Source organism: Aptenodytes forsteri, unplaced genomic scaffold (assembly GCF_000699145.1).
Source record: "Aptenodytes forsteri isolate BGI_AS27 unplaced genomic scaffold, ASM69914v1 Scaffold249, whole genome shotgun sequence".
Taxonomy (NCBI): domain Eukaryota; kingdom Metazoa; phylum Chordata; class Aves; order Sphenisciformes; family Spheniscidae; genus Aptenodytes; species Aptenodytes forsteri.
This window is the reverse complement of record NW_008796188.1, coordinates 2,845,021-2,855,996: the sequence shown is the minus strand read 5'-3', so window position 1 is coordinate 2,855,996 and position 10,976 is coordinate 2,845,021. Positions and strand designations below refer to the sequence as shown.

The window sequence follows — 10,976 nt, the reverse complement described above, 5'->3', positions numbered from 1 at the left end:
CCTGCCTTCGACCCAGGAGAAACACGCAAGGTGTGCACAAGGCTGCTTCCGAAATCCCACTCCTCCCACGCGGAGCTGTGCGTGAAGCGGCTAAAAGGGTCCTTCCTTTTCCCCCGACCGACAGGGCAGCCAGACCTCGGCACGGCAAACGGCTGCTCCCAAACCAGCAGAGAGGGAAGGAGGAGGTTGGCGGGCGGCCCCGGGGGCAGAGGGGAGATCGGGGAGGTGTGGGGGGGCAGAGTCATCCCTCGGGATACCTGGAACTACAACCTAGGGGAGGAAAACGCCGGAGGGTGGAAGTGCAGGGTGGGCACTCTGCACGTGAGGACAGACGGACAGCTAGTGAAGGTTGCAATCCCAAGACATCACTTTTCACCACTAATTTCACTCCACTAAAACCTTTCAGGGAGGGGGGGTAGCGGGTTAAGAGAAAAAGACACCCTTTTGCTTGAGAAAAAACTATCCCCGAAGTCTGCTAGTCAGCTAAATCCTGTGCTCTAGTTTTATACACCTAAGAAGGGAGGGGAGGAAAGAGGGAGGGGGGGTCTGGTGGGCTGCTCCCCTCCCGAGGCTTCACTCCGCTGGGAGGAATCTGGGGGCTCTCATTCGTGTGACAAGGAAACATGGAGAAGAAAAAAAAACAAAAAAAAAAAGAAAACAAAAAAAAAAAAGAAAACAAAAAACAGTTTCTAAACTCCTTAAATTCACTAAAAACTGTGAAAATTCCCGGCAGGATGTTTGAATATCAAACGCAGATTTTGGAAGCTTTAATGCCAAGAGTTAGTTCTGTGTGTTGGTTTTGCTCATGTCTTCCCGTATGTCTCTATCTGTGCGCTGGCCGCTGAACTGCTGCGGAGGAAGAGGAGGAGGAGGGTGTCGCCAGGGGGGTTCGGCTCTTGAGGCTGGCCAGGTTGGGCAAAGCAGAAGTGCCATCGGTCTCCCGGGAGGATTTACTGCCCGACGTGCGCCGGGTGCAGCGCGACAACCGGTCTTGGGGGTCAGATTGGTCCTCGCACTCTGTCCTGGGATCGTACGAGAGTGGGAAGGTGCGTCGCTCCCAGGGCTGCACAGCCTAAAGGGAAGAGACACCAGGCTATGGAAAATCCTCCGGAAAAGCTCATCTGCTCCCCCTCCGTGCGCGACTCCGGCTGCCCGCAGCGGCGGTCGGAGCAGGCAGCTCCACGGTGCCGTGCCAGCCACGGACTTAGCCTAGCCTCGTTAACAGCGCACGGAAAGCTTTAGCACACGTGGTGAGGACGCGGCAGCCTCCAAACTCAACCAACCGCTGGAAAAGCATCCTGCTGCCAGTGCCGAACGGCCCCACGCTCCACATCCCGTCCGGCCGAGCGTTTGGACAGAATTGCCCACATGCAGGTTTCCAAGCTGTTTCCCCACAGCGAGGAGGATAAAACAGCCAAGTCTGAGCATCAGATTTACCTTCATGCCCATCTGCAGCGGTCACTGCAGTGACACGGCGACAGGCAGCGCTCGGACCTGCCCCGCCAGCCTCCAGCAACAAAACTAGAGCAAACGGCCGCAACCAGAGGCAGCACCCACCTGCTCATCAAGGCCGGCCTCGGGCGTGGAGCAACGGGTGTCCTCGCTGGACAGAAGCCGCATGGAGTCACGGGAGAGGGGGGTGAGGGGGGCAGAGAGCAGTTCGGGGCTGATGGGGCTGCGCGGTGAGTGGGTGTGGGACAGCTCCAAATGGGAGTGGCAGTTGCCCACGTCAGGGGATGCCGGCTGGGGAGTCGAGGGGTTCCCCAGCTGGGGGGTCGTCCGTCCGTCTGTCGATCTGTAAGACCTGAGATAGGAACACATTTGAGAGCCTGGTTTCAGTCCCAGCTGCGCTCCCACCGATACAGGGGCTCAGGCCACTCGCTGCCACCCTACGATCCCTTCCACCGCCCCCTCCTCGGGAGCAGCCGTACGGTGGGGAACGCCACGGGGATTTGGTGCACACACAGGCAGGGAATGCCGCGGCCCAGAGGTTAAACTCATCCAGGCTCATCTTTGTGCCATCTCCGCTGTCTCGATGCAGCTTTGCAGCGCTGACGCTGCTCTCCTAAGGCTACGTGTCCCACACATCTCCTACGCTGCGAGCGCTGCATAAATACCACGATGAGAAGCCACCCTATGAAATCAGACACTTCAAAATCGGTTTCTCCAAGTGTTTCCACCATCCGCACGCCACGTGACACCAGGCGGTTCAAGAACCAAGCGTAGTGAATCAGTAGTGCTGAAAATGCAGCAAGTTCAACAGTTGGGCGTAGGAGGAGCACTGTAAAACCCCTAGACTTCAGAAGATTTAAACCAAGAATTAAGACCGTTTGAGCACCTACAGATTCCCAGCTAAAACACCCACAGGCTGCAAACGGAGAAACTTAACTGGAGTCCCCACATCTGTGTGCAGCTCTTCAAGATGAACTGCAACAGCAAGTGGCAGTCGAGGACTGCCAAGGATCAGATTCCAAAATCTACCTTGGCCGAAACGTTCATCAGAACATACAAACCCAGCCCCAATTAGACTAATAAACCAGCTGCACCCGCAGCAAGCTAGACGGGGTCGATGTGCTGAGTCAAGATGCAATTTGAAAGCTGCTACAGTAAAAAACCAAACCAATCTGTTACGTGCGTGCGGGAGGAAGACCACAAGACGCTTGGCAGATCTGCTGGAGCGGGTCACAAAGAGAATGACATTTAAGAGAAACTAAGCGCGTTCACCTCGGTGTTTACCGGTTATTACCTGGCCCAGGGACTCCACAGGCAAGGAGCAAGGTACTGGCTGAATCACAGCAACAAGAAGCTGCCAGGCCATGAGGGGCTCCAAACATTTCTAAAGAAAGACTAAAGCAGCTGCAGAGAACAACCCCTGCATCAGCCCAGGCTGGGAACTGAGGGACCGAGCAAGGATCCTGCTGAGGAGGAGCTCGGGACGTGGCGATGGCCAAGCTGAACTTGGCCAAGTCACTCTCAGCACAAACGCAGCAAACCACGTCCTGGGTTGCGCTGAGGAACGCGGCCAGCGGAGCAGGGACACTTACATCCCCATCTCTCCCTGCTGGGGAGCTGCACTTGGAATACTGGCCCCAGTTCTGGGGGAATCTCCGTCCTTGGAAGCGTTCATGTCATGGCCAGACAAAGCCATGGCCAACCTGGTCTTCTGCTGGCAGCAGTCCTGCAGGAGGCTGGACCAGAGACCTCTGGAAGTCCTTTCCCACCAGCATTTCTAAACCTATGAGGTGAAGTTTGAATTCACCTCGACGACCAAGCCAGGACCTCAACGCAGCACCTTTCACCAACGTCCTTACAAGAGGGTCTTTAGAGAAACAAAGTCATGGTGAAGTGCTATCAGATGTGAGAAACCGGCTGAAGAAGTTTGCAAAGAAACACCAAAATGTCCCACACTCCACCAGCTCCGGGAAACGCGGCTGCAGATGAAACGAGGTGGCAGCAGCGCAAATGGAATTTGACAGATGCTACCTTTGCATTTGCAGAAGTTCTTGCAGAAACAACCTTGCACGATCGCACACACCTGACAGGGCTAAACCGAAACCACAACCAGACTAAGACGACCGGGTGCATGTTTGCATGCAGTTGTAGTTCAGCACACATTTCTGCCCAAGAGCAGAGTGGTTCAAAACCAAATAAAGCATCGGAAATCAAATGGAGAAGAGCGAATCTCTTATGCAGGTTTATGATGAGATCAACAGCTGGAAACTGTGTGCGGTTTTAGACACCCACTCACAAAAAGGCACTGCAGAAAGGGAATCAAGTGTCAAGTGATCAGAGGGAGGTAAGGACACGTATATAAATGGAGCAGAGAAATGGCATTGCTGAAGCAGTCGAGCAGAGATGTGATAAGACAGCATAACGTTGAGAACAACCACTGCTCCTTGTTCTTGCACGAGGGACGCCCAGCTCAGCCCTTTTGTTTTTCTCTGGACTCCCAGGCTGGTGCACCAGCCTCCACACTTCTAGAGCGGTGAAAGTGCTTGAGAAAGCAGAATCCAAACAGACGGTGCAAGAGCTGGTTGTCCGCAACTTAACTGGTGTGTAACTTTACCCCCACCTAAGCAAGACTACGCCCCACTCCTACAAGCTGCTCTTGTGGATGGTGATCAAACTTTCCAATACCAGCACAAGCTTTTAACCACGTTCATGGATCAGCCCATCTAACGAAGCCTCCACAACCTGCTCCCAAGAGCATCCCACTCTGTTGGGAACGTCACCTTGGCCAAGAGAAACCCACTGCACCCTCTTTGCATCTGAGCGCTGCTGGTGCGCTGGGGCAGCCCCTGCCAGCACCGAGGCAGTGGCGAGGAACCGTGCCGGCAGGCGTACCTGCTGCCCCGCCGCTGCGGGGGCATGCTCGTGCTCCAAAGCCACCGGGCCCGCTCCATCTCTTCACACTTGCCGTGCCGAGCAGCGAAAGCCGAATCAGACAAATCCTCGATCTGGAAAGGGAACGGTACAGGGCTTGGTCAGAGCTTTCTTATGTTAAACACACATCTACGTGCAGTTTTTCCAGCATTAGCTACAGCATGAATTTAAATAGATGTTTATGTCTAGAGGGAGGCAGGTGCTATCAGCGAGTGCAAGAGCACCTTGTTAAACTGAGCCTGCATTGCTTAGGAAGAGATTAAGAACTAAAAATCAAAGGAAAGCCACTTATCCCAGAATGAAAGCGCTCACACAGAGGTTTAAGGAAATACCATCATCACTGGTTTAGCTAAAACAGTAACTACAGCGGTGTGACTGGTCATGATTTCTTGATTATACTATTCCATAAAAAGATTGCTGCCCAGAGAGGTCTCCTGACAGCAATTAGACCTCAGATTCAGCTGTACCCAGCCAGTTAATCCAACTTTTGCCTTATCACGCCTTTCCTGAAAAGGAACCGGCACCAGGCTGGTTTCTGCAAGGCCAATTGTGCCATTTTGTTGCAAAAAAGGAAGAGACTCCGCACCTCCCTGCTGAGGTCCCTGTGTCCACTCCCTTCTGGCATCCTCCGTGGACACTCTTCAGCTGCTACCAACCCCATCCCACGTTACCTCGCAAATAAAACTCGTCTTACCTCCTCATTGTCTTCATCAGGGTTCGCTCTCAGAGCACCGATATCCACTTCACGCCAGCTGCAACACACAACGTCAGAGGGCAGTCAATCACAGGCACAGCCAAGCACAGCAGCACATGCCCTGCATACACTAACGCTGTCTTTTGGGAAAGAAAAAGTACAAGCCTGCCATGATGAGCAACATAACTTAGGCTCAGTTTTAAGCCAAGTGGCCACATTTGTCTACCAAAATCCCTCCTGTGCTGTCAGACAACGGTTAGCCTGCTCCATTTTGAGCACATCTTTTTGCAGTGGGTTCACACCCACTGAGCGCATCGCTGGGGGACAGGCAGGAGACGTCCTTCCACGTTGGGAGGGTCAGGAATGGAGAGCGAGGCTACCAGCGTCCTCCCGCTGCAGCCCTTCCCTTCTGCCTCCCTGCCCAGCTCCTGGTGCTGGTCTGGCAGCGTGGCTGAAGCCTGCCAAGGGCAGAGGAAGCAAAGCAGATGCTGCAGCATTTCCTCCTCTTCCTCTGGCTCAGCAACAGGCTCCCTCCCTGCCCCGCTGTGAACGGGGCCTGGGAAGAGCATGTAGGACCAGGAGGAAGAAAGAGGTAAGTTGGGAAAGAGACCTGAAGAACTGGGAGGGAAAAGAAGGACTGGAAACCGGGCAGTTTGGATGAAGAAGCCGCACCAGTGCTGCAGCAAGCCGGCACACTCCCACCAAGCACTTGGGTGTGAAAACCAGCAACTGATCTCATCCACGGTGTTAATCCAAGAACGTCCGAACAAGGGCCGACAGCTCACCTCCTCGCACTCGGCTTGGGCAGAGAAAACTTCTGATTCCCACCACTGCCCAGGCATGGGAGTGTTTCTCCTGGCCGGTGCGACCCAAGGCGGCGGCCCTCCTGCACTGCAGCGTTAACCCAGCCCAGGCACCCACCACCCAGCCCGGACACGTGCAGAGCTGGGAAAACCACCAGGACCTTTGGCTCAACATGCTCAGCAGCTCTACAGCGGGACAGAGGACAACCGGGATGACTTTAGATTGCACAAAGAGACCTGAGCAGGGCAGCTGGCTTTCATGCACGAGGGACACTCAGACAACGTATTCCCTAACTCCGCAAGTCTGCATCAATGGTATGATCAGAAGTTTTCCAAACTTTCTCCTACTTTCAAGGAAGACGAGAGCCCCTTTCCTCGCCAGCATTAGCAGCCACTGGGAGCAAAGCCCTAGGCCAGGGCTGAACTTCTGACAGGACAGTTGCACAGTAAAAGCCTGGGAGGCGACAGCCCCGCTGGAGCCAGGGATCAGGCACGTACCTGGGTGTGAGGATCTCTTTGTACTGCAGCTTCTCCACACGAGTCGTTGCAGCAACGGACATTGGGATGACAATGTTGTTAATATCGAATGAACTTTCGCCTCTCCTCCTCCTCGGCTGCTGTAACAAGAAGACAAGAACCACGTGAGAAAGGGTTGTAGGTTTTGTCACGTTAAGTCACTGATGGAAAAAGGACGTGGCCTCATACGAAATGGCCTCGTATGACCTATGGAGACTCCAGAACCAACAGCAATTTGCATCAGAATGGAGTTCACCTACTGCTTGCTGGAAGTCCTCTTCCCAACAAAAAATCCTTAGTTTGTAGAGCACAAACAAGGGCAAGGGCTGCAGTGGTCCTGCAGGCCCAGAAGCAAGGTGAGCAAGGGTTGCTGAGCTTCAGCCACCATCGCCACACTGGCACCAGCCACTGCACAGCCAGGCGGATCAGGAGATTGATCCGGCTGCTAAACTGACCCAGCAAGAAGAAAAGTCTCCCATATAATCCAATTCCCTACCGCCAACACAAAGAAAGTAATGAGACCATCAGGAAAGAGGGAAAAACCATCCTGTTTGGAAAGAGCCCCCCTGCTCATGTCCCTGCAGGGGTCTGGACCCACCACAGGTGACACTGTGACAGAGGAGGAACATGAAGCAGCCAGACAGGAGTTCATCTCAGGTTGTGACAGCTGTACTAAGAGCCTAACAGCTTCCATCTGTATCGCGCTTTTGACTGGAATAGATTTTCTAAGACAGAAATAAGCTCCACACTTATCTGTTTAAACCTGGTTGAACGCTGGGTGCTTTCCTACCATCTGTCTATCCCAAAACCTCCCCCACACCTGTGACAGCAGCACTGCTGGTACAGTGACACGAATCCTCATGGATCAGCTTGATACGTAAACGGCCCGTCCTCCTAACGGACTCACCTGCAATTTACCACGTTCTCCGCCTCCTTTGATCCTTGCGGCTTTTAGTGTAAAAACATGCGGGAACCCAACTGCCAGGGACCTGCCACAGCCAAACCCCAGGACTCGTGTGAAGCTGGATGAGGATGGAGTGGGTGGGCAACTATTGCCACAGTGGCAAGGAAATCCCAACGTGTCACCATCAACAGTGTGGCTTGACCCACCGGTTGGAGAGCACATGCAAATCTGCACCAGACTGGGATACTCGAACCCAGGACCTGGACCCTTGAGCCCAGAGACCGGACCCCAGTGCCCACAATGCTCTTGCAGGACTCGGCTGCTGAAGGGAAGACACTTCATCTTGCTTTTCTGAATGAGCTTGTGAAAGAGCAGCGGAAAAAGCAGCAAGAGAAGACCAAGACATGTGTGCAAAGCACAAGTAAATGTCATCTTGACATGCTAGAGCTGCTGAGAAGAGCTGTCATCTTCTCCAAAACACCTAGCACATTCAAGCCAAACTACCACTGCTGGTTGGGTTCTTCAGACGCCCTGTGCCATCACAGGATGCTTCACTGATGTCACAACTGATGATGCAACAGCACTCTGCAGTGAAGAAACCCAGCCGGGACCTGGCAGCCCCAGAGCAACAAGCTTGGAGCAAGGACAAGGGCACACAAGGTTGAGCTGGAAGTGGTGCCCTCAGCTCTGCCACGGACAGATGCCTCTTAACCACCCTGGTTTCACTATCGGGGTTCGAGGAGACTTGCTCCGTTATGCCTGGGTCACATCCAGCTCAGGCTGTGGCACAAACTACCAACTGGAGTGGTCAGACAGGCCAGGTTCTTCACTGGGACACTTAAGAGTTCAGCAGAATTCAGTCCTTTAATCAAGGGCTTCTGTTAACGTGGGTCAGGCGCTGGGAGGATGGATGACGTCTGGCGGAGGAGCTGCATCATCGATCCGTCCCAGAGCACAGCGGGAGGGAGTTATGGTCCTGCTCACTGACAACTTTTAGATACAGCTTCATAAAGGTCCCAAATCCTGTCATCCTTCAGCATTTTGGGAGGCTGAGCATGTCTCAGGAGACAATATGAGTCAAGCAACTGCTGAAGCTTGCGTATAGGTGCAAGTTAAGATCTCAACCACCGCTGTTGTACCACTGCCCTGTGGCTCAGCCCCAACCCCACTTACAGCCCAGCGCCACCAAGGCCATGAAGGGAGAGCTATCTCAGTGGAAGCACCGTTGTACCAGCAGCAGCACACTGCTGGTGTTCAGCTCTTCTACTCCTCTTCCTGCCACCCCTAGACAACTTCAGAAACCAAAACCCGGACGTGGAGCAAAGCCAGGGGACTGCTGAGAACAGGAACGTTTACCAGCAGTTACTGAGCTGACAGTGAACCTGTAATTGCAGCTGACTGGCTCTCTGCACAGCCACCGTCAATCCAGGAACCCCAGGAGACCCAAAGTCAGAGTAAAAAAGAGGGCCAGCAACCCTACCATCAGCTGAACCAACGGGTCCAGCATGGTAAGAGAAATGCTAAGCACTCTCAAGCCTAAGAGGCCTGAACTGCTCAAAAGCTCAGACCCCATGATGGAGCTGAGCTCAGAAACCTCTCCAGAAAGGCACTAGATACTTACAGCTGTGCTGGAGGTGCCCTGTGAACTCGTGCTGGCAGGAGCAGAGCCTTCCGAGGAGGTGGACAGTTGCCGTGCTATAGGGCTGTGAGGTGTGGGGGTTGCAGCTGCTGACAAGTAGCTTGGGCCACCGACGTCCGTGTGATGCTTCAACACTACACAAGGAGGGTGGGAGAAAATGAAGAATGACATTAGCAAAAAAACCAAAGGGGGGTGTTGATGGATAAGAAAAGGACCATGTGCACCAGAAACGGCCAGTGCTGAGGAGCACTTTGCATGATAGAGAAGCACCTTCCGATGGCGGCTGCCAGCTTGAGAGGCCCTGGGGAAAGAAGCAGTTAGAGCACACGAGGCATTGCTGCGGTGGCGACAAGGCCCAGAAGCAGTGCGTTCCCCCTTCTCCGAGGCTGAAGGGGGAGAGAGGCTGGATATGCAGCAAAGCCCAAGCTCCCCCCGAGAGACCTGGCCGTGGGAGCCTACCTTCACTCCTCTCAGATGAGCAGTCTCGCAATCGCTTTTTGTCATAGGCAGGAGGCTGGACAAGCGAGCGCTCTGGCGCTCTCTCGGCCTTGGACACGGCCATAAAATCGTCTAAAGGCGGCCTGTGTGCCTTGTCTGGTTGGATTTTTTGATGTGAGCGCTCTGAGGAGGGGAACAGAGAAAGAGCTATGAAACGCCAGTTTTCACCTCTCTTTCTGGTGGCACAGGAGACTCGGGCAGAGTTTACCAGCTCCATTAATCCAGACAGGTCGGGCTCAACACCATCAGGGCGCTGGAGAGATGTGCTCAGAGCAGAACGAGCTGTAGTACTGCCCGTGCCAGCATGAGCACAGCCTCAGACCGAGTGAGAAGAGGTCCCTACAAACTGAGACCAGCCTGAGCTTCACAACCTGCACACACTTCACTTTCAGCCCTGGCCTGCGATACCATGGCCTCATCCCCGAGAGCTTAATTTGAAGGGTATCCTCCTCCTCCTCTCTCCTCCCAGGTTGCACAGCTGTCGGGTACAAGACGGGGCAATGTTTCTGCACGCGGCGGAGGCAGGGAGGACACTTACTGGCTGCAGTGAAGAACGAATTCACCAGCTTGTGGCGGTCCTTGCGAGCAGGGTCAGACAGGCTGCTGGTAGGCATGGGGGCTCTGTGCTTGAGCGAGAGCTTTTTGGGAGGTTTCATTTTCTCGTAGGGTTTGTTCTGCCACTGAGATTTCAACATGCTGTGGAAGTGCAGGCTCGTCGGCACATCTGCAGAGGGATATGAAACACGGCATTCAAATTAACTAAATTATGCACCAGAAAGCTGTGGTACCACAATCCTCTCCCAGTCTCCCAATAAGAACAGCCCTCGACAAACATACAGGCATTGACTGTAAAACCCAGGCTTGCCTACGCCTTCCTTGCTTTCAGGGAGGACCTGCAACGTTAGGACCCAACATTTCTAATCTGAAGCTCTTTGAGAGAACCACATTCCTACAGTATTCACAGCCCAAGTATATCCTGGCAGGAGAATGAAGCCTTTGTCAGAAAAACCATGCGTCTTTACCACTGAAGGTATCTCATGTACTGCCACGCTCAATTCTGCTATCTCAGATCTGACTTCCAAGAATCTGAAATATCTCAGCGCAGCAAATCTACAGAGGGAGGGGCTGGAAGAGAGAAATTCAGCTTAAATCCTCAATTTCAGGTCAAGCCAAAAGCCAACCAAGTACTGTATGACGTTAATCTGCCTGATGTGGCATCTCAATCATCTAACGAAAGTTGTGCTAAGTGAGCACGCTTCAGAGGCTCAAAGAGCAGAAGTGCTGCTGCTCCCCAGGAGCTCCCCAGGCAGGGGCTGGGTCACGCAGCCATCTGTGAGCAGGCGAACTCACGGGTAATTACCTGGGTAACTGATTGTCCTGGTTTTGGCTGGGATGGAGTTTATTGTCTTTATAGTAGCTAGGATGGGGCTGTGTTTTGGATTTGTGCTGGAACCAGTGTTGATAACACAGGGATGTTTTCGTTATTGCTGAGCAGTGCTGACACAGAGTCAAGGCCTTCTCTGCTCCTCACCCCACCCC

At 53.6% G+C, this 10,976-nt stretch overlaps 1 protein-coding gene across 3 annotated transcripts in view; it reads right to left on the bottom strand.

The window, feature by feature from the left end:
* Nucleotides 1-225: 225 nt before the first annotated feature.
* KANSL1 (KAT8 regulatory NSL complex subunit 1) overlaps nucleotides 226-10,976 on the bottom strand; it is an 83,149-nt gene continuing 72,398 nt past the window's right edge. For 2 of the 3 annotated variants that reach the window (XM_009287902.2, XM_009287903.2), the window contains 8 exons: nucleotides 9,976-10,161; nucleotides 9,399-9,560; nucleotides 8,922-9,073; nucleotides 6,379-6,497; nucleotides 5,078-5,135; nucleotides 4,345-4,457; nucleotides 1,558-1,804; nucleotides 226-1,072 (listed from right to left, as the gene is read on the bottom strand). In XM_009287902.2, the coding sequence (XP_009286177.1) occupies nucleotides 824-1,072; nucleotides 1,558-1,804; nucleotides 4,345-4,457; nucleotides 5,078-5,135; nucleotides 6,379-6,497; nucleotides 8,922-9,073; nucleotides 9,399-9,560; nucleotides 9,976-10,161 (1,286 nt within the window). In that variant the 3' untranslated portion in view covers nucleotides 226-823. The remainder of the gene's footprint in view (nucleotides 1,073-1,557; nucleotides 1,805-4,344; nucleotides 4,458-5,077; nucleotides 5,136-6,378; nucleotides 6,498-8,921; nucleotides 9,074-9,398; nucleotides 9,561-9,975; nucleotides 10,162-10,976) is intronic. The other variant, XM_009287904.2, reaches the window with a different exon arrangement.